General features: G+C 49.0%; 1 protein-coding gene across 1 annotated transcript in view; it reads left to right on the top strand.

The window, feature by feature from the left end:
* Positions 1-1,042: 1,042 nt before the first annotated feature.
* RCAN1 (regulator of calcineurin 1) overlaps positions 1,043-23,048 on the top strand; it is a 103,379-nt gene continuing 81,373 nt past the window's right edge. The window contains exon 1 of the mRNA XM_058731924.1: positions 1,043-1,404. Coding sequence (XP_058587907.1) covers positions 1,162-1,404 — 243 coding nt within the window. The 5' untranslated portion in view covers positions 1,043-1,161. The remainder of the gene's footprint in view (positions 1,405-23,048) is intronic.

Below are 23,048 nucleotides of genomic sequence, written 5' to 3'. Positions count from 1 at the left end.
TTCTCGAATCCCGTATCGCATTGTATTTTATGAATTATCTCTGCATGCGGATTACTTACCCCACTTGGATTTAAGCTCCTCCTGACCACAAAACGTTCGTAAGATTGTCACAATGGCCACCCGGTCTAATTTCACACCTTCCAAAGAACTCTACACTTGAACAGAGTTACCAAGTATTGGGCCCTTACTGGATTCTTACCATACATGACTTCATTTTACAGATGAGGAAACTAAAATTCAGGTTACTCGTCCAAGCAATTAACAGCAAAGCTGATATTCAGACCCAAGTTTTGACTGTACCACGTGGTCTTTCATGGTGAAAAAAAATCTACCTATTTTGCAGGGGGAAAAAGAGAGTCTTAGTTGAGAATTCGTGCTTTCCCTCTATAAACTCCCCAAAGGTAGGGCGCAATGTTTTGCTTCTTTCATTATCTCCTCTTGTGCGTAGCACAAAGGGGTAACTCAAAAATTTACTTCTGATTACATAAACCTTGAACAATGATATTATGACGAATAAGCTGAAATATAACAGTAAGGTATTGTCGTCATGGTCTAGTTCAATCCTTACTGCGACTATATGTGATAATATACGGTAAGCATCTAACCACTTGCCAATGCCCTCGGAGCCACAGCCACAACTGAATCTCGCTTAAATCCCCCAAAGTTGGCCTTTGTGCCTCAAAGCGTCACCGCCTGGGAACCAGAGAAGCGCTGCCTCTCCAGCTACCATCCCGGCGCCCAAGACGCAGCCTTGCGCCTTTCAGGTGACACCAGCCGGCTGCAAAGCGGCACTGGTTGACGAGGCCCGTGCCCCTAACCAGCATGGCCACCGTAAAGCTTCGGGGTGAGGGCGGCCGAATGAGGATCACGTGAGGAGAATCCCGTTCCTTTATTGGCTTTCTCTCCTGGGAGGGCGGGATACAATCACCCAGCGGGGGGCCGGTCTTAAAGGGCCCCGCGGCTGTGTCCTTCCCGAGCTCCGCCCCCGGGGCTGGGCGGGGCCGGCGCGCGGAGGCCGCGTCCGGGGGAGCCGTGGTGACCGCCGCCGGCGGAGACGAGAGCCCGAGGGGGTTAACCGCCGAGTCGGCGCGCGGGAGAGCGCGAGGGGCGCGCGCACGAGCCCGGCTCAGCCGACGGGAGCGCGCGGGCTCGGGCGCGGGGATGGAGGACGCCGTGGCCGGGCCCCGGCTCCGGGCGGCGGCCGAGGCGGCCGAGGCGCGAGCGCAGCCGGGGGTGACGCTGCGGCCCTTCGCGCAGTTCTCGGGGGCGGCCGACGCCGACGAGGGCGGCGGCGACTGGAGCTTCATCGACTGCGAGATGGAAGAGGTGGACCTGCAGGACCTGCCCAGCGCCACCATCGCCTGCCACCTGGACCCGCGCGTGTTCGTGGACGGCCTGTGCCGGGTGAGGGCCGGGCCGGGCGGGCCGTCGGGTGGAGGGCGGACACTTGTTGCCCGGAGGAGGCGGCGCGGTTCGCGGCGCCCAGGTCCCGGCCGGCCCGGGGCAGCCTCTCCAGCCCGGGCCACCGGCGGGGCCGGGAAGCGACCCTCGGGGACGTGGCGATGCCCCCGGCCGCCCTGCCGCGGTCCACTCACGGCCCGGTGGGGCGGGGGCGCGCTCCCGGAGGGTCCCGGGTCCCTGAGCACCTGCCGGGCCGCGCGCGCAACCCTCAGGGGGGCTTTCAGCGCCTCGCCTTTGACGGTGGCCGGTCACCACCTCGCAGACAAGCTCCTGCCCCCGGGTGTCCACTCGGGTGGGGAGAGTAGGGGTTGGGGGGAGTGAAGTAAGAGACAATCTCGGGATGAATTAGCACCCGGCGTGTCCGGGAGCTCGCAGGGCCACCCCTGGGGCACGTAAGGTAGCTCGGGCGGCACTTACTCCTTTGGGGAAGGGGCTCCCCTCATTCACCGGGAGGAGGAAACAGACGTGGAGCGGCGACGTGACTCACTGTTCATAAATAGGACAGCGTCTCTGCATTCTCAATCTGCACTCTTGGAAGAAAAACCAATGTTTGGGTGAGGATCTGTGGTTGCTCATTATCCTGTGGCTGGCCAGTTTCGGTCGAATGGTGTTGAGGGGAAGGGACCCATTCTCTAGGCCTTTAGAACAGTCGGGAATCTTGCTCTCTGAAGGGGTGACTTGCCACCATTGGGACACGCTATACATGGGGAGTTGATTTTTTTTTTTAATCCACCCAGTTTAGAAATTTAGGAGGGTGAGGGGGCAGGTATGAGTAATCAATGGTGGTGGCAGGGAGGAGGAATCTATTTCCAATCTACAATTAGTGTGCGGAATAGGATTTGGACAACGCAGGCGTTGCAGAATAAAGCCCGTCTCTAAGAGATATGTCTCAGGAGGAGAGCAGCCGTCAAAAAAAGCGATGCTTTCCATGCTTGGCTCTGGGTCTGCGTATACTGTCTATGAACTTGTAGTAGGAGGCTGTTGCCAAGAGGTACGCCACTGTGGAGCCGAGAATGGTGTGCTGGAGTCCCATTTATTTGTAATTTATGTGCCCATCCGCTTTCAGAAAGGATTTACAAGGGCCGTGTGCTTAGGCAACTTCCTGTGCATGCTTTCTAAAGCAACAGTTGTCGTAAGTGCGGGGTCCCGCTCGTCTTACTCTCAAACCTTGTCTCTTCCCGCGGCCAAGGTCTAACTAGCATTTCAGGTCTCTTTCCCCGGGGGTCCGAGGCTGTCCTTCTGACGGAGCCAGGTCAGGTCATGTGAGACTGCGTTTATTTGCTTGGGTGTCTAGCAATTTGTAGTTTTCCAATTTTCCCAGTAAGTGTGGGGGACATTCCTGAGATCGCTTTGTATGAAATTTGGTCCGCTTTGCTAGCTATTCATTTATAACAAATGTTGGCAACTCTGCTTGGGCCAGGCGCTATTCTGGGCTCTGAGGGCACAGCAGTGAATGGAACAGCAAGTCTGCCTTTCGGGGCTGACCTTTTTGTGGGCGGCAACAGACAGTGAACAAATATTGAGTCTGTCACGAGGCGACAGTGCTATAGGAAAAAGTAGGAAGGAGGAGATAGGGGAGGGAGGAGTGGAGGTCTGGGAGGGGAGGGAGATTGATGTTTTAGTAATGACGATCGGGGAAGGGCTTACTAAGGAGGGGATATTTTGAACAGGCAGTGGGCTACCGTTCATTCCTTCATTTATTCTTTTGCGGTTTATCGAATGCTTACTACGTTCCAGGCACTGTTTTGGGCCCAGTGAGTAGAGGGGCGAACACAGTGAGCTTCCTGCTGATGTTCTAGCGGTTGAAGGGGGGGGGGGGGGGTTAGGTAGCAGAGGAATATAAGGGAACAAGGTCATTTCAGATAGTATGAAGTGCAATGGAGAAAGTAACATAGGATTGTAGGCTAGAGAGCCACCCAGGGGAGGATGGGGGCTGAGTCAGAATCAGTCCTCACGGGAGCACTGTGGTGGTTGAAGGGGTTTTAGTAAAGAACTGATTAATCGCAGCAAGACTAAGAGAGTCCACTGGGGGGGGGGGGTGGTATCGAGGGGAGGAAGTGGCATTGCTGGAGCCTGGGGAGAGCAGCGGCCCGGCAGGAGAGGCAGATGTGAAGGGATGGAATTGAGATGCTGTGGCAGGGACTGGCAGGGAGGAAATACCCCCCGCTTGCCCTGGCTTTCTGATCTCCTTGGCTGAAGCCAGCTGGCAGCCAGGAGGCAGGGGGGCCCCGAACAATACAGTCCCATAGGTGGGCTCAGCCTTCCAGAGCCCGGAGAAGGGGAGAGAGGGCAGAGAAGGGCCCTGGGGACGATGCAGGCAAAGAGGACGTGCAGAGGGGAGTCAGCATGGGGCCACTTTAGATGGAGTGGCCCTGGAAGGTGTCTCTGCACAGCTCGGACTGGGCCGGCAGGAGGAAGCTCCCGGTGCAGATCTCGCGTGGCTGGCCTCCAGGCAGAGGGAACAGCCAATACAGAAGTTCCAAGGCAGTGGTGGACTGAGTGAATTCAGAAGGCGCAAAGGGGCCCTCGTGGCCGAGTGGGAGATGGTAGGGGGAGACTGAGGTTCGACACAGCGGGGGGAATGGTTCCATGAGGGGCCTTGGTGGCCATGGGAGGGATTCAGATGTTATTCTAACAGCCAAGCCAAGTGGAGAAGGTCTCTTGGACAAGGAGAGTGGGGGGGTCAAGAGAGGAAGCAAGGAGACCCCCTAGGCGGCTCTTGCCTTTCCTTGTCCCAGGGAGCTTTGGAAGTGTTTGGACTCTGATGGGGTGTTGCAGATGGACCAAAGGACAGAGACTCTATTTGAGTCTGTCAGAATGGGGGTGGGGGAGCTTTATGAGCTTTGGTTGTGCATCCATAGGGTCCTGTAAGATGTCAAACAATTGGCGAAGACGCAAAATTCACTGGGCTAGTCAGAGGCTCGGAGGGCAAATAGTTCTGGCAACCGAGGCGGTGAGAGCAGAAATCCCCGTGTGGCCTTTGGTGAGCCTTCCAGTAAAAAGAGATTTCTCCTTTAGCTAAAACCATCCCTCTAGGTGGGAAGGTGTAGCTTCTGACAGCCTTATTAGTTTAAAGGCTTTTCTCTCTTCCACTGGGCCAGATCACCCAAAGGTGGTGTAATGAATATGTCCTTCTCCATCAGGTCAGTGTGGTCTGACCCCTAGTGGGCATGCCGCTAACTGCATTGCTGACAGAAGCCGCAGGGCCAGCAGGGGGTAGGGTGTCTGGTGGTCCCCTCTCATTCAACAGCCTCTTGGAAGGCCACCTGGATGAGTGATGGTGGCTTAGCTTGTTAGGGGACGCTAGAACAAAATGCCACAGACTGAGTGGCTTATAAGTAACAGACATGGGGGGCCTGGGTGCCTCAGTCAGTTAAGCGTCCGACTTTAGCTCAGGTCACGATCTCACAGTTCAGGAGTTCAAGCCCCGCGTCGGCCTCTGTGCTGACAACTCAGCCTGGAGCCTCTTCAGATTCTGTGTCTCCTTCTTTCTCTGCCGCTCCCCCGTTCGCAGCCTGTCTCTCTCTCTCTCTCTCTCTCTCAAAAATAAAATAAACATAAAAAATTAAAAAATGAAATAAAATAAATAAACAACAGACATTTATTCCTCACCATTCCAGAGGCCAGCACGGGTGACAGCCCTCTTCTGGAATGCAGACTTCTCGCTGTGTCCTGAAGCCATGGCAGGGATGGGGAGCTGGGGTGGGGGGCTCTTTCATAAGGGCACTGGTCCCAGCCAGAGGGCTCCATCCTTGACCTAAATACCCCCTAAAGTCCTCATCTGCTAATACCATCACCTTCAGGGGTTAAGATGTCGGCATGCAAAACTGGGGGGACCACAAACACCCAGACCATGGCAGATGGTGGGAAGGAAAAGGGCTGTGTCGGGCTGTTCACCCAGGCTCGTATTATTCTCTTAGTCCCGAAAGAAAGAAATCGACCTGAGGCACCAATTCATTTGGGAATGTATATCAGAGGTCATTTTCTAGCCCTGACAGTTAGGTCTGATAGGTGAAATCTGTTTCTATTAGCTGGGTCATCATCGATGCTGTAAATAATTTATAATGAACATGTTCATTAAATGCTTATCTAACACCTAACTGAAGCTGTATGGTCATTAATTTCAAGTAATATTACTGGAGATTTGCACCATTACAAATGAATGAAGACTTTTATGAAAATAAAATTAGTTCCTGTTGTACAAATATTAATGTAGCATATCCTATTACCGTCCTCTTTCTGCAAGACTGTTTTTGCTTTACTGAGAAAGCAAAGCAGCACTTTGAAGCAGTAATTAGAGGTGCTTTGGCTTGTCGGCAGTGGTCCACTGGTTCCCTAGAATAAAAGCTAACTAGAAACTTAGAGGAGTTCTCAAAAAATGCTCTGTGAGTTTCCCGGCAGCAAATATAATTCCATACGGTAATAGAAACGAATACCGCTTTATCTGTTGTCTGCAAGATGAATGCATATTTGATTCTTTTTAATGTTTATTGATTTTTGAGGGGGGGGGGAGGGGCCGAGGAGGGGGTGTGGGGAAACAGAGGATCCGAAGCGGGCTCTGTGCTGACAGCAGCATACAGCCCGAAGCGAGGCTTGTACTCGTGAATCAGGAGATCCTGACCTGAGCCAAAGTCGGATGCCCGACCACCTGAGCCACCCAGGCACCCCTGTGTGTTAGGTTGCTAGCGCTTTGCCCAAAGGCTAAGTCAGAACATATTAATCATCAAAAAAATGACTCTTCTCTAGTGAATAAACTCACCTTCCTTAAAACAGATGCCCACTTAAGATCTGTGATACAGACATGACTTTCTTTTAATAACAGGAAATATTCCGAGAGCCCTAAAAGGAGTTTGAGTGGTGGCTTTGATTTCTCTCTATCAGAGACGACTGATCGCACCTTAGCTACATACACGAGAGTCCCTGGGGAGCTCTAAAATCGTCCACAGACCCGGGCCGCCCTGACCAGCTGCAGTCTCAGGGACTGGGAACCGCCTGGAAAGAATTGCCCAGGGAAGCTCCCCCAGGTGATTCTAATGGGGAGTCCAGGTTGGGGACCGTTGTCCTACCTGGAAGGGGTTTTGCCTGACCGGAGGCGTTGTTGGGCCATGAAAAGATCCTTGAGTAATTGGCCCCTGGGTTCCATTTTGAGCCAGATCTGTGCCTCGATTGCCTCATGTCTAAACTAGAAGTCAGGCTCGTGGTCTGACGCCTCCCTTCTCTGAGTGGTGTTTGACCTCGTAGCTGGAAAGCAGGGTGATTGGCTGTCTGCCCTAGAGCCCTAGCCTTTGGGAGGTGACACGTGGGATTGGGGTGTGTGCTTTAACCTGGGGTTGCCTCCCTTCGCCTCCGTGCGCCTCCCTTTCCGCGGCTGCTCAGTCTCCAGATGTCACATGCTGGACTTGTCTTCCCAGAACCGATTTTTGTAGACAGGATACCATTCAATAGGAATTGGATGATGGAGATGGTTTTAGTGTCCGTGTCCGGGGTAGCACGGCTGATGCTACTTGGGGGCTGACTTCTGCTCCCAAGACTGTGGGCCCTTGGCCGTGTTTCTGCCTCTTCCTGTTACAAGTCAGTCTGTGGCAGCGTGTCGTGAGATGCGACATTCCAGCTGGACAGCGGCAGTCGGCTTCCTCTGCAGTGTCAAATCCAGGCATTCTCAGGCCATTTTTAGCCTCACCCGAGTGTCAGAGGCATGTGGTTTCTCAAACTTGAACCATGTGTAAACCGGCCCCGACACCCACCCCCAAAGAGTAGAGTGACGGTAAACCAATATGGTATGGTTTAATTTCTTTGGAAATGTTCAGCATGTTCTATGTTAAAAACAAAAAACAAAAAAAGCCCACAAAAACCCCAACCGTGTGTTTCATCCGTGCAAAGTTTATTTTAGAATTTATTCACTATATCCCTAATTTTAGAATTTCTGACTCTTACATGAATCAAATGATTTTTTATATCCGTGAGGTTCCTTGGACCCCTCCCCGTCACCCGTCGTGGGAGCAAGCGTGTGGGTCGCTTTCAGCTCTGTCCCCTACCACCGGGCACTCAGCAGCGGTAGCATCCGCTGTCACTGCCCTGCAGCCAGGACTTTGCGGGCCCCAAGACAGTCCCCAAAGGGAACAAAACACAAACCGGCCTCGTGAGAGGACAGAGTGGCTAAAGCAGAAGCTGCTGGCGTCTGATTCCTGTGTCCATATTTCAGGTTGTGTTCATTGCCTCTTGACTTTTGAAAAAGGTCCTCAGACAGTCCAGCCCACGCTTGTCATCCCCGCCGCCTGAGGGGACCCGTTTGCCGGGCTGCGTGACTGCATCACTCCTGGGGGGCAGCAGCCAGCTGTGCACACACAGCAGCGTCGCACATCAGTGTGCGCATTGAGGGTGGCAGCGGAGATAGGCCCCCGCGGCCCGCATTTTCGGTGCCGATCGTCAGGACCCCTTTCAAGGGCTGGGGGGGCGAATGCCAGTCATTTGAAATACAATTCGGCTGTGACAGCAAACTTTTTTCTTTTTTCTTTTCTTTTCTTTTTTTTTTTTAACGTTTATTTATTTTTGAGAGAGAGCGTGAGCGGGGGAGGGGCAGAGAGAGAGGGAGACGCAGAATCCGAAGCAGGCTCCAGGCTCTGAGCCGTCAGCACAGAGCCCGACGCGGGGCTCGAACTCACGAACCGCGAGATCATGACCTGAGCCGAAGTCGGACGCTCCACCGACTGAGCCACCCAGGCGCCCCTACTTACGTTTTTTTTTAAATTTTTTTTTTTCAATGTTTTTAATTTATTTTTGGGACAGAGAGAGACAGAGCATGAACGGGGGAGGGGCAGAGAGAGAGGGAGACACAGAATCAGAAACAGGCTCCAGGCTCCGAGCCATCAGCCCAGAGCCTGACGCGGGGCTCGAACTCACGGACCGCGAGATCGTGACCTGGCTGAAGTCGGACGCTTAACCGACTGCGCCACCCAGGCGCCCCGCTACTTACGTTTTTTTAATGTCAAAAGATTTGATGGGGTTTAATATGCTCCCCTCCCCACTGAAGTGTGCGCGAGAAGAGACAGTGCCGCCTGCTAGCAGAGGGCACGGGTCTGAAGCAAACCTTCACCACGCGGATCCACAGTGGGAGTCTGAGGATGCTGTTTCTCCCACCGTGCCTTAGTTTCCCCACCTGTAAAGTGGGGGTGGTGACAGTACGTGTTACGATGTACATAAAATGCTTATCACTGACTAGGACAGAGTAAACATAACCACCTGCGTTGGTGTATCAGTTATCTACAGCTGTGCGACAAACCGACTCAAAACATGGTCGTTTCTTTAGAGAGAGTTGGGGAGGGGCAGAGAGAGGGAGAGAGAGAGAATCCCAAGCAGGCTCCTCGGTGTCAGCACCGAGCCCGACGTGAGGCTCGAACCCACGAACCGTGATCTTGACCTGAGCCGAAAGCAAGAGTCCGACGCTTCACCCACCGAGCCGCCCAGGCGCCCCGAGACCTAGCGCTTGAAAACAATACATTTCATTATCCCACGGTTTCTGAGGGTCAGGATTCCAGGGACGGCTTTGCTTGGCGCCTCTCCCTCCAGGTCGCCCTCCTCCAAAGGCCACGCAGAAAGAGTGTCTGCTTCCAGCCTCCCTCACGTGGTTGGCCGCAGGATTGCCTTTCTGGGGGGCTCCTGTGCTGAGGGCCTCACCTCCTTGGTGGCTGTTGGCCAGAGGCCTCCCCGGTCTCCTTGCCACGTGGGCGTCTCCACAGGGCACCTCCCGGCCTGGCAGCTGGCTTCCCTCGAGCGAGCGAGGAAGGGCACGTGACAGGCGGGGGATCCGCAGTCCTAACCTCAGAGCGGAAGGAACCCCACCACTTTTGCTCTGCTCTGTGGGTGAGAAGTGAGGCTGTGCCAGGGGCAGGGGGCGCCCACCAGGGCGGGACTCCCGGGAGGTGGAGGTCCCTGGGCCGTCTCAGGCTGCCTGCCGCGGGAACTCATCTGTTAGGACACTGTTTTCTTTGTAAACTCTTCTGACTTCTTGGAGCAGCTAACCCTCAAGTGCTTATGAAGGTTTTTTCTAATCTGTTTTTTTTTTTTTTTTTTTTTTTTAAGCTTCAACCCTATAAAAGTCCTTTTCTCCACAGTTTTAGGTGGCACCACTGAACATAAAATACCCCATTGATAGGATTATAGCTCGGTTATTAGGTTTCTACAGTATCAAAAGCTGTTAGCCACTCCGTTTCTGAAAGGAGAGCTCGGGAAACTGGACCCATTGACGTTGGGAAGGGTCAGGACAGTATTTTTCCTTTCGGTGCTAATTTCAGCAGGTGTGGGGTGAAACTCCTGTGTTAGTCCTAATCAACGCCATAGGAACAAGTATTTGAGGCTGGCCTGAATTCAGATTTAAAAAATGAAAGTGTCAGTTAGTTCAGATAGCCGAGTTTGGATTAGTTTTCACTCAAAGTAACAGTAGCGTGTTTTCCTTCCCCCCTTTATATTTTTTTGTTAAACTTCCTGCTTTATTTATTTACTAAGTTTATTTCTGAGAGGGAGAGAGAGAGAGAGAGTGTGTGTGTGTGTGTGTGAGAGAGAGAGAGAGAGAGAGCTGGGTAGGGTCAGGGAGAGAGAGAGAATCCCATCCCATGCAGGCTCCACGTGGTCAGCGCAGAGCCCAACACAGGGCTCAAACTCACGAACTATAAGATCATGACCTGAGCCGAAATCACACGCAAGGGGCAGGGGGCTTAACGGATCAGGAGTCAGATGCTTAACTGACTGAGCCACCCAGGCGCCTCTCTGCTTTATTTTAAAGATGATAAAGTAGTTCCCATTCATTACGGTGAAGTTTTTTTATGTGTAATATATTTCTTTTCATCTTCTTATAAGAACTCTGCACAATAGGTGCAATAACATCCCCATTGCACAGATGTGGAAACTGAGGCCAGCAGAGGCCAAGTAGCCTGTCCTAGGTCGCATAGCCAGGAAGTGCTGGTCCTCTGATTCAAGCCTCGTTTTGGCAACCTCCAGAGCTTGGGCCCTCGTCATCTTACAGAGTACAGCTCTGCACATGAATTTTTCATGTCTTTCACATCTTATTGAAACCCCAGGGCTGCTCGGTGAAGAAAGTATTTTTATCCACAGGAAACGGAGGTTCAGATGAGTTACAGCTCTGTTACTCCTTCAGCCATTTATTTATACTTAACGGTGTATCCGAGTGCTCTTGGTATATCAGTGACAGCCATAGTGATGTTCTTGTGTTCAAGCAGAAGGCAGGGCCTGGGCGCTGGAGCCAGAAAGACCTGGATTTGAACCTTGGCTCCATCACTTCATTCATTCATTCATTCATTCATTCGTCTGTTCGTTCATTCATTCGTTCATCCATTCATTCAACAAACGTTTACTGGATGCCTATTCTGAGCACTGTGCTGGTTTCAGAACCAGTCCTGGGACCCCAGGTGAGTCTCCCACCCACCCTAAGGCCCCGCCTCCTTGGTTGCAGAATGAAGACAGTCATCCCCACCCCACGGTCATGGTGACGTCAGCATGAGGGGGCGCAGCCCTAGACAGCCTTTGGTGAGTGACAGACACCAACCATCCCCACCTTCGTGGGGCTCACAGGTTAGCAGCAAAGACACAGAATTAACTTTTGATTCCTGTGTGTTATGGTCAGTTGGTCAATGTAACCAAAGCACTTAGTAGATCCATAAAAAACCACATGTCGTTGGGCAAGTTATTTAACCAAACCTCAGTCGCTTCCTCTATAAAGTGAGCAGGTTGAATTGGATAATGTCTGTGAGGCCATTTCTGGCTCTCGAAACGATATGGGTGGCTTTACACTCTTACATCAGTGGCACATGGTTAGAACAGAGCCCATTTGCCCTTTGCTCCCCAGCACGCCCACATGTTAAAATCAGACTTTTCCAAGCAGGAAGTTGCTCAAGAAGGGAATTTCTCTAGTGTGAATGTAATTTTCCATCCGGCTCTCCCACCTGTAGGGGAGGCAGAACCTGACCTCTACTCATCCTGGGTTTTCGGCTGCGGCTCTTTAACAAAAAGACAGATTAATAAGAGAAAAAACAGACCGTTATTACTGGGTGCCGTGCATGTCACAAGGGAGAAGCCTCAGCGGAATGGAACTCGGCTTATCAATCCTCTTGAACAAAGAACGACATACTTGCAGAGGAACGACAGGGCGGAGAAAAGCCATTTCAGGCTTCCAAGGGCAGCCGACTGTGGAAAGGTAAAGATGTGGGAGGAGTAAGGTTCCTCTGGTGTCTTCTCTGGGCTGATAAAGAGTCTGGAGTTGTCTCCAGTAAAAGGAGACTTTACATGCTGCCTTTAGGCAGAAAAAGAGGGAGGAGATAGAACTTTATTGCCTTCAGCTCAAAATAACTTTCATGTCAAAGAGGGATACTTGGGGGGGGTGACATATTCTGCTTCCTTCACACCCATACTCGAGTCCTACACTGGTCAGTGAGAGGCCTGTCTGCGGGTTTGTAGCTGCAGAGGATGTGAATTTCAGTCACTTAGAAATTTACATGGGGCTGATGTGAAAGAAACCTGTGTCAGAGAGCGTTTAACTGACCACCGCATTGATTCTGTCCATTCAGCATTGGAGGGTCTGCCAAAGAGAGCCTCACAGGGCCGGGCCACTTATGTGAAATGTTTGTTCTTACAGTCTCTTGCTTACTTGGGACTTTTCCAAATCTCCTGATGGCTATTACTTATTGACAGGTGACAATATGTCCCATTTGCACGTCTGATTTATGCCCGGCGTCCCGGGAAAGTTATCAGTCATACCCCTTTGGCTCTTAAGTTTGGATGATAAAGTACAATTAATGATAGCACCCTGTTTATGAAGCACCATTTGTTCCAAATATTTTATGCACATCATTTATTTTTTTTAAGTTTATTTGTTTATTTTGAGAGAGAGAGAGGTAGGGAGAGAGAGAGGATCCCAAGAAGGCTCCACACTATCAGTGCAGAGCCCGACGCGGCGCTCGAGCTCACAAACTGTGAGATCATGTCCTGAGCCCAAGTGAGGCGCTTAACCGACTGAGCCCCCCCCGGGGTACCCAGCACATCATTTAATCCTTCTTACAACCTTCTAAGAAAAATACTATCTTTGCCTCTTTTGTAGAAGAAGGCTTCTTCCCCCTTTGCAAAACTACTCAGCACATAGAATCCTGCAGCAACTGGGCCTCTGACCGTGGGCACTCTCGCAGAACCAGGGCAGGAAGGGCCCCTCAGCCCACACCCTGCTTTTCTCTCAGGAGGAATCAAGGCTCAGAGAGGGGATGATGTCTCCTCAGGGGTGCTCCCGGGACATTGGCTGGAACTAGAACAGGTCTCCTGGCCCCTACCCGCCGCCTTTTGTACTGCCAGTGTAATTCCCCGGAAGTAACATCCTCCCCTCTCCCACCCCCGCCCCACCCAAAGAACCCAGAGCACATGAATAATGAGGACAGCTAGAGACAAGTCAGCCAGGACAGGCACAACTGTCCCAGTGCCACTGTTAGGGGGCTGCCACAGAGCAGGGTATCCAGGGCCTCTCCTGGCCCCGAAAGGCAGAGAGCTTTGCCCCTGAGCCAGTCCCATGCTGTTCAAAACACCGGCACTGGCCACCAGGGGGAAGTAACTTCGCGTATGTTCTGCGATGGAGCCTGTCTGTTGACTTAGACTTTAATTCAGGCATCAGGACAGAAAGTGCATTTTCAGCAGGAAGAAGTCACGCCTGTACCGCAAAAGAAGCTATTTAAAGATTAGTTTGTAGTTGAAACTTTCACGCGGAAGGACCGCCTCCCCTGCCCACAGAAGACCAAGGGAGCGAGAGCCACCTCCCGAGTGGCCCCTTCCCTGCCGCTGGGCCATGCCGGGCCTTCGGTGGGAACAGGAAGCACAGGGGCATGTGGTCCTGCTACTCCAGCCATGCCTGGTTCGAGTTTGGCACTTCCTCTGCCTCAGGCTCGGGTTTGAGGTTTGTCGGGACTATGACTCCAATTATCAGCGAGGGGCACCTGGGTGGCTCAGTCGGTTAAGTGTCGGACTCTTGGTCTCAGCTCAGTTCATGATCTCACGGTTTGTGGGATCGAGCCCTGCATCGGGCTCTGTGCTGACAGTGTGGATGGAGCCTGCTTGGGATTCTCTCTCTCCCTCACTCTCTCTACCCCTCCTGCACTCTCTGTCTCTCTCAAAATAAATAAATAAATAAACTTAAAAAAATAATAGTTAAAACAATCATCAACAAAGGGGCACCCGGGTGGCTCAGTCGGTTGAGCATCTGACTCTTGATTTCAGCTCAGGTCATGATCTCAGGGTTTGTGGGATCGAGGCCCGCATCAGGCTCCTTGCTGACAGTGTAGAGCCTGCTTGGGATTCTCTCTCTCCCTCTCTCTCTGGACCTCCCCCACATGCACGTTCTTGCACACGTGCTCTCTCTCTCTGTCTCAAAATAAACATTCAAGTTATCAGCATAAAGAAATACAAAGGGAACTCATTCAGATGAATCAGACACCATTTCAGAGATAATGGGAATTTTCTGAGCTGGCTTCCGATTTTAGGTTACCACATAGACTACTTATAAAAGTAAAGCTTGTGCTGGCAGATCGGTCTCCAGACCTGTGCAGCAGGAAGTGTTCTCTCACATGGGAGCCCCTGTCCTGGGGTGAACGTAGCCTTCAAACTCAGCCCCCTGTTGATCCCGACACAGGATTTCCAGACTGTTTTTATTTTTAAAATCAATCCTGGAGTGGTGTATTTCTTTGAAATGGCCAATACATTTGCAGGGGGCTAACACTTTGACCCTGATTTGCTCTGTTTTGTCAAATATTTATTCTTGACACGTACTGGGAAATAACTGCTCATCGGCAGAATACTTTGTAGCCTCCCCGTTTGGAGCATTTCAGTTGTGTAGAGCAAGTTGGGGAAAATGACCTGGTCCTCCACGTGGTGAGCCTGCCTGAGACGGTGGCGTGAGTGAGGCGGGGTGGGAGGTAGAGACATTGTATGGGGGGGATGACTCCCCGCATTTGCTGGGGTGGGGGGGCCATCGTGCAGAAGACAGAACGGGGCGGTACATGCCTCAGTAGCGGCTTGGTCACCTCGAGGGCTGTGGCTGAGATTCCAAGCTTCATCTTCAGTCTGTAAAAGGAGGGCGAGGGGGTGTGTTCACCTTTCCTGGATGCAGTGAGGTGTTAAATACAGCACAGCAGTGTCTGTACTAGTATCTGAAGGCACGAGATACTCCAAAAGTATTTGTTTTGTCTTTATCAACGACCCCACTTTAACAGCCATGATTATATTACTGGATGATGATTCGTGTTGGGTTGCCATTTAATTTGTTTGTTAACTCATTCCCTTTTCATTTATTTCCTTTTCCTCCTTCGTTTTCTCTACTAGATAGCACAGGGGCCACACTGGCAGGATCACCTGGTGGCAGGTTCCTTTGCTGCTTGGTATTAATCTTAACTCTTATGGCTCCGCTGAAAGTGGAAAGGTCCAGGCGTGTGCGCCTGGAAGATCCTTAAGTGCCATTTGTTACGGGCACATGCCTACCTTGCTTTAGAGTCCTGAGTGCTTAAAGGTGTTATGATGTTGGGAATAGGAGGGTGGGTCCCAAAGCCAAGTCAGCCTGAGTTCAAATCCCAGCTCTGCCAGCAACTGGCTGTGTGACCTTGGGCGAGTGACTTTTTTGTGCTTTGGTGTCTTTAAGTAGTCCTCACTCCCAGCCCAGAGCCCGGTGCGGGCCTTGAACTCATGACCCTGAGATCAAGACCTGAGCTGAGATCGAGAGTTGAACGCTTAACCAACTGAGCCACCCAGGCATCCCTGGTCTCTTTGTTTTTAAAGTACCTACCTCCCGGGGTTGTGAATATAGGGAATAAGGGCAGGCCACCCCAAAATGTGCCACTTTGGCATACTGACTATTTTTAAAAAAGGTTACTTAAGAGACGGCTCGTGCAAGAAGACACTCAGACTGCCCTCTGCCCCTGTGAAGGCAAGATATAATCCTCCCACGCAGAAGGTACCCTCCCTGTACTAGGAGGTAAAGAGAAGAGACATCCTTACCATCAGAGAGAAATTCGGGGCTGAGAAAGCTGTACAAATAACCCTGTTACTTTTTACTAACTTATGACCCTAGTCCAAATTCTGATTAGAATTCCTTACTAATTAGAGGCGACTGGGTGGCTCAGTCGGTTGAGCATCGGACTTCGGCTCAAGTCGTGATCTTATGGGTTTGTGGGTTCAAGCCCCGCCTTGGGCTCTGGGCTGATAGCTCAGGGCCTGGACCCTGCTTCCGATTCTGTCTCCCTCTCTCTCTGCCCCTCCCCTGCTCGCACTCTCTCCCTTTCTCTCTCAAAAATAAAAAAAAAAAAAAGAATTCCTTACTAATTGAAGCTCCCAAAAGTTAAGTTTTTCTTTGTCCTGTCAATTCCTTACAGATGTATTGTTTCTTTGCCTAAAAAGTATGAAAACTGTATGCCTTGGTCATTTCTCTGGGTCTCAATTTCACTATTGGGTCTCCATGCACACATAATAAAACTTCTCCTGTTAATCTGTCTCAGGTCAAAGTAATTTTTGGTCCAGCTGGAAGACTTTAAAGGGTAGAGGAAGAATTCTTCCTTCCCTAAATAAGGATAAATATAAATTGTTAACCTTAAAAATAAAACTCCATATTAGATGTCAAGCGTACTTCAATTAAAAAAAAAATAAACAGTGGTGTCCAGGTAACTAAAAATAATAAAATTAAAAATAAAATAATGTAAATAAAATAAATTAAATAAAGCTGTTAGTTATTTTACCAACAAAAATGCGTTAATTCCGGAATAACAATTGCAATTCCAGAGAAGCAAACTAAGGCTAAACCACAGAAAAGCCTGGAGAACAAAGGAGAAGAATGTTCCTTTATCAAGAAAGGGGAGGTTGGGAGGGCTATGTAAACAAAAAAGCCATTGGCCTAAACAGGGAATTCAAGTATTATGGCTTCTCATTGGCTGAGCTGTTGCTGGGGCAGGAGAAACCCTTTCTTCCTCCTATTGGCTGTGATCAAGTAGTATCCTTGTGCAAGGTTCCTCCCTCCCTCCATTTGATCGGAGGTAAGGTGTTAGCACTCCCCCTTCTGGCCTCCCATTTTGGCGAGGTTTCCCTTGATTAATTTTCACAAAATAAAGAGCTAAGAATAACACCAGGCTCAAAGTAAGTGTTTAGTACATGCTAGCAATTTTATTAAAACTAGTCTTAAAATCTAAATACTACGGTGTCTGAGTCGCTCACTGCTATTTATCCTGTGCCTAGGACAGTGCCTGCCACACAGTAGGCACTGAATAAATATTAAGTACGGCGGTAGAAGTAAAACACTAACATAAAAATGAAAGTATTGCTCTTTTAAGTCCATTAAATACTAAGCCTTATTTTCCCAGGAGGTTCCCGCACATGGGAGCATGTGTATGAGATTAACTGGGTGAGGTGCTGCTCAACATTAGGAACACTGTAGCAGGATGTGTCACACCAGGAGGCTAGCGTGGCCTGTCATCACTTGTAAAAGCTTAGATCAAGTATGCTTTACCATGAAATGAACTCAGCTACAAAGTTGAAAACAACTTAAACAAAACGCGGTGGGGCGCCTGGGTGGCTCAGTCGATGAAGCCTCTGTCTCTTGATCTCGGCTCACGTCATGATCTCACGGTTTGTGGGATCGAGCCCCATGTGCGGCTCTGCGCTGACAATGTGGAGCCTACTTGGGATTCTCCCTCTCCCTCTCTCTCTCCCTCTCCCCTTCTCTCTCTCTCAAAATAAATAAATAAACAACAGCAACAAAAAACCCCCGAAACACTGTAAAAACAAATCTCAAGACAATGGATGTAAAAATCCATGAGCCCTAAAGCATAAAATCATTAATGCTGATGATGAGAAATCCTAAGGGCGTCTGGGGAGTTCAGTCAGTTAAGTGTCTGACACTGCCCAGGTCATGATCTCGCGGTTTGTGGGTTAGAGCCCCGCGTCGGGCTCTGTGCTGACAGCTCAGAGCCTGGAGCCGGCTTGGGATTCTGTGTCTCCCTCTCTCTCTGCCCCTCCCCTGCTCACTCTCTGTCTCTCTCTGCTCTTAAAACTAAATAAACGTTAAAAAAAAAAAAATCCTAGACTTCCCAGCACAATTTTTATTCTTATTTTTATTATTTAAAAAACTTATTTTTAGACATTTATTAATAAATGTTCGAATTCGGAGTGACAGATTCCAAAGCAGGCTCCAGGCCCTGAGCTATCAGTACAGAGCCCAACAAGGGGCTCGAACTCACGAACCGTTGAGATCGTGACTAAGCCGAAGTCGGATGCTTGACCGACTAAGCCACCCAGACGCCTCTTTCCAGCACAATTTTTAAAAAAAATTCTGTAATTGAAAAGTAAATACCATGTTTGCTTGGGAGTCTTTCACTGTCTCTTGCCCTCCCTCTCTTCTTTCCTTATATCCTTTCGTTTTCTCTCCCTCTTTTCTCTTTCACTGTTCTTAGAATGCCTTTTAGGAGACACATCTTTTCAGAAATTCACTGTCATCTGCTAAATCTCCACTTACTGCACCAGCCAGACTCTAGCACCCTTGATGGAAGGTGGCTGGTCATTCTCTGCCAAATCTTGTCCCTAAGAGGGCAAAATCAACTTGTGATCTTATCTCTGAATGCTGCCCTGGTTTCCATTACTTCGTGCCAGGAAAGATGACCTTCCTTAATGAGATGCATGCTGTCTGCTTAGTACTCAGCGGCCTGCTGTGCTTTTAATTAAATGAACCAATCTTTAAAAGCTTTATGGTTAGCCCCACAGCAGCCTGTCACCCCGCAGTCTGTCCCCGGTTACAGTAATTCCAGATGATTACATCATAGGGTGGCACCAGTGGGGACTGAAGGTTGGACTTTAGCACTGTATGATCTGGGCTCATACTTCTTAGAGCTAGTTCTCTGTGCTTTGGGTCCGGGATAACTCACCCCTTAACCTTCTTGCCAGAGAGCACTGCCATTCTAAGCTGGCTTTAGCAAAGAGTTTACGCACCATTGCGTTAGGTCCACAGCGTGCTGGTGTAACAGTATCTAATGGCATTAGGGAGAACTTTCTGAAGAGCACAACTCATAACACATTTGTGAGTACCAACCATGGGTTTTTTCATTCGTCTAGATTGCTATTTGATCTGAAGAATAGTTCATTATAGAAGTAATAGTTGGCCATAAAAATAAATGAAGGCACTTACTAAAAATTCCCCATCCTCTTCTCGCAACCTGTTTCTTAAAGATAGCTTCTGTGAAGTTTTATGTATACTGTTTCATGCATGTTCTATGCATGCATCAATGTGTATGTGGTGTAGATAAAGAGATAAATGCACTTAGATATATATACCATGTATATATATTCATGGAATGTCATACTATACGCTCTTTTCCTACTTGCCTTTTTAAAATACTGTGGCTATCTTTCCAATAGACTGCATTTCTTTTGATGGCTACCTGGCATTTCAATATAAGAATATAACATTAAAAAAAAAAAGAATATAACATTTAACCACAATTCCTACTGATAGACATTTACGTTGTTTGTGGGTTTTCCCCCCTATATAAACATTCTTACAAGCAGCTCCTTATACATATATCTTTGTTTACTTGTGCAAATGTGTATATTACATTTCTAGAAGTGGAATTTCTGAGTCAGAGGGTTTAGTGATTTTGCGTCTCAATAGATGCTGCCAGCTTGCTCTCCAAGATGTTTACACTCCTGTATATTAACCCCTACACTGCATCAAACTTCCTCTTTCCCCACATGCTTGCCAACAAAAGGGATTCTTTTTTTTTTTTTTTTAATTTTTTTTTTTTTCAACATTTTTTATTTATTTTTGGGACAGAGAGAGACAGAGCATGAACGGGGGAGGGGCAGAGAGAGAGGGAGACACAGAATCGGAAACAGGCTCCAGGCTCCGAGCCATCAGCCCAGAGCCTGACGCGGGGCTCGAACTCACGGACGGCGAGATCGTGACCTGGCTGAAGTCGGACGCTTAACCGACTGCGCCACCCAGGCGCCCCAACAAAAGGGATTCTAAAGCATTTTAGATCACTGCCAAGATCGTCGTTCAGAGGTGAAAAATAGTATCTCTTTGTTTGAACCGGTTTTTCCTAAAGTAGGAACAGGGTTGATCATCTTTTATGCTTCTCGAACTCTTGTTGGGTTGTTGTTGTTGTTCCTGTGAGTTGATTGTTTATATCTTTTTGCTACTTTTCTGGTAAGTTTGTGGACTGAAGAATGTGTAAGAATTTCCTGTATATTAAAGAAATTGGTATTTTATCACGTATATTGCAGACATTGCCCCCAGTTTGCCATTTGAATGTATGTGGTTTTTATCCCACAGAAATGTTTACTCTTTTTATTTGTAGTTCAGATGTGGAACTTTTTTTTGCCTTCCAGTCTTCTGGGTTTGTCTCATACCTACAAAGTCCTTTCCTGGGCTTTGTATATATATATATATATTCTGATGTTTGCCATTAATTCATTGGGTATTTTGGTATAAGGAGTAAGGCAGATTTCTGGTTTTCTTTTTGCATGTTACCTGTGCATTCCAAATCCCACAGATTTGAAATACACGTCGGTATTAATCAGGGTGTTAATCTTTTTTCCCATTTCTGAACCTATTTCATGCTATTTTAGTGGCTGTGGCCTAACATGTTAGCCTTCTTTAACAATTAATGGGTCTAATTCTCCCCCATTCTTCTCTCTCAGCGTTTCATTTTCCAGCCAGTTTCATTTCTTACTGTTTTTTTTTTTTTCTTAATTTTTATTTTTGAGAGAGTGTGTGTGTGCAAGCAGGGGAGAGGGGAGAGAGACTCTCGAGGGGGCTCCATGCTCAGCGTGGAACCTGACGTGGGGCTCGATCCCACGACCCTGGGATCGTGACCTGAGCCGAAATCAAGAGTCCAGTGCTCAAGGGGCACCTGGGTGGCTCAGCCTGTTAAACGTCCTACTCCGGCTCAGGTCATGATCTCACGGTTTGTGAATTTAAGTCCCACATCGGGTTCTGTGCTGACAGCCCAGTGCTGACTGCCTCGGATTCTGGGTCTCCCTCTCTCTGCCCCTCCCCTACTCATGCTCTGTCTCTCTCTCTTTCTCTCTCAAAAATAAATAACCATTAAAAAAAAATAAGAGTCCGGGGGCGCCTGGGTGGCGCAGTCGGTTAAGCGTCCGACTTCAGCCAGGTCACGATCTCGCGGTCCGTGAGTTCGAGCCCCGTGTCGGGCTCTGGGCTGATGGCTCGGAGCCTGGAGCCTGTTTCCGATTCTGTGTCTCCCTCTCTCTCTGCTCCTCCCCCGTTCATGCTCTGTCTCTCTCTGTCCCAAAAAAAAAAAAAAAAAAAAAAAAAAAAAAAAACGTTGGAAAAAAAAAATAAGAGTCCGATGCTCAGTTGACTGAGCCACCCAGACCCCTCAAACTCAGCATTTTTTATAAAACAATGGACTCTTATTATTTTATTTTGGTTTGGTTTTTAAATGTTTATTATTTTTGAGAGAGAGAGAGAGAGAGAGAGAGAACTCGCGCACACACGTGGGTGAGAGGCAGCGGTGGGGGGGGGGGGGGGGTTGGCACAGAGGATCCCAAGCAGGCTCTGTGCTGACAGCAGAGAGCCCAGTGGGGGGCTCAAAGTCAGGAATGACGAGATGGTGACCTGAGCCAAAGTCGGACACTTAACTGACTGAGCCACCCAGGCGCCCCTCAGCACCTTTTAAATGACAGTATCTCACTTGATTTACGTAGCTCCGTCAAAACTTGCGATTTTGCTCAACCAGCTGAGCCACCCAGGTGCCCCTCATTTGCTTATTCTTCCTAAACTTCAGAATCATTCATTCTGTCACGTTCAAACTCTCCTCCACCCCCTACAAAGAATGGAATAAGAAGTGCAACAAGCAAACCTGTTAGGATTTGGAGTGAGATTGCTTTGGGCTTATCGTTATTTAAGTGAATATTCGCATCCGGAATGTTCCGTTTCTGTAATGTTCTACCTATTTGGGCCACCTTTTTGCCACCAATAGAGATTTGACATTTTCTTCATGTAGATCCTGTCTGTTGTTTGTAGTTTGTATTCATGTTTCAGATTGTTGGGTGTAAATATTTTTTATGCAAACGTAGGAAATGTATTAAAATGCGAGCTCTCTTTTACTATTATACTGACTTCTACTGTCATATAAAGAAAAGTGTTGTTTCTATGGATTAGCTTTGTAACTAACCACCACACTGAGCCTCTTACTGTTTCTAACAGGGGTTCAGTTGATTCTTTTGTATTTTCCAGCTGTAAAGTCATACCCTCTGAAACTAGTGATAATTTGACACGTGCTTTACAAAACTTGCGGCTTAATTTCTTAGCCACATGGCACTTTAACAATGATTATAGTGGTGTCAGATGGCATGTTTATCTTGTACCGAACTTTTTTTTTTTTTTTTTTTTTTTTAATTTTTTTTCAACATTTTTTATTTATTTTTGGGACAGAGAGAGACAGAGCATGAACGGGGGAGGGGCAGAGAGAGAGGGAGACACAGAATCGGAAACAGGCTCCAGGCTCCGAGCCATCAGCCCAGAGCCTGACGCGGGGCTCGAACTCACGGACCGTGAGATCGTGACCTGGCTGAAGTCGGACGCTTAACCGACTGCGCCACCCAGGCGCCCCTGTACCGAACTTTTAAGAGGAGTGTGCTCGTATCTTACCATTGACCATAACCTTGGGATGGCGGTATGGTAGTTTAACTCACCTGCAAGTTACTTTGATGAATATGGTCCTTTCCTGGTCTAAACCTGCTTGTGCACAACAAACACATCCAGCTCTCTTCTTGCTGTTTTTTTTTTGTTTGTTTGTTTCAATGTTTATTTTTTCGTTTTTGAGAGAGAGAGAGAGAGCAGAGGAGAGGCAGAGAGAGAGAATCCCAAGCAGGCTCTGCACTGTTGGCCCAGAGCCCGACGCGGGGCTTGCACCCACAAACCATGAGATCATAACCTGAGCCGAAATCAAGAGTTGGATGCTTAAGTGACTGAGCCATCCTGGTGCCCCAAGTTCTCTTGTTGCTTTTAAGTAGACTTGATCCTCCTTTAAAGAAGTGACTGGAAGGATGTTCTATGAACCATATGTCTCTGCCCAGTCTCGACACTGCCCAACCCACCAACTCTGTGTTGATGGAAAGGTTCTTTATCTGTGCTGCCCAGGGCAAGAGCCACTGAGCCTAAGAAACGTGGTGGATACGATTGAGGAGCTGAATTTTTTATTTTATTTCACTTAGATTACTTTAAATTGTCACATGCTATTGAGCGCTCAAAATGTGGCTGGTGCTGCTGAGAAACGGAATTTCTTATTTTCTGTGTAAGTAACTTTAACTGAAATAGCCACACACGGCTTGTGGCCACAGAACCGGGCAGCACGATTCCGCCTTCGTATCGTGAGAGGATAGGACGCGAGCTCTGGAAACCACCTGGTGGCCCCTCGGTGCGCTCAGAGAGGTTGAGATTGCAAGCAGTCTCGCGCGGCAAGTTCATGGCTAATGGCAAAGAGACGCCCAGGCAGGCGCCTCGTTCTCGTCTCAAGCTTTTCCCGCTAGGCCTGACCCCCACC

Source organism: Neofelis nebulosa, chromosome 5, assembly GCF_028018385.1.
Source record: "Neofelis nebulosa isolate mNeoNeb1 chromosome 5, mNeoNeb1.pri, whole genome shotgun sequence".
In the NCBI taxonomy this organism is placed as follows: Eukaryota; Metazoa; Chordata; class Mammalia; order Carnivora; family Felidae; genus Neofelis; species Neofelis nebulosa.
Note: the sequence above shows the minus strand (reverse complement) of the source record. Positions and strands in the feature narration are given on the sequence as shown.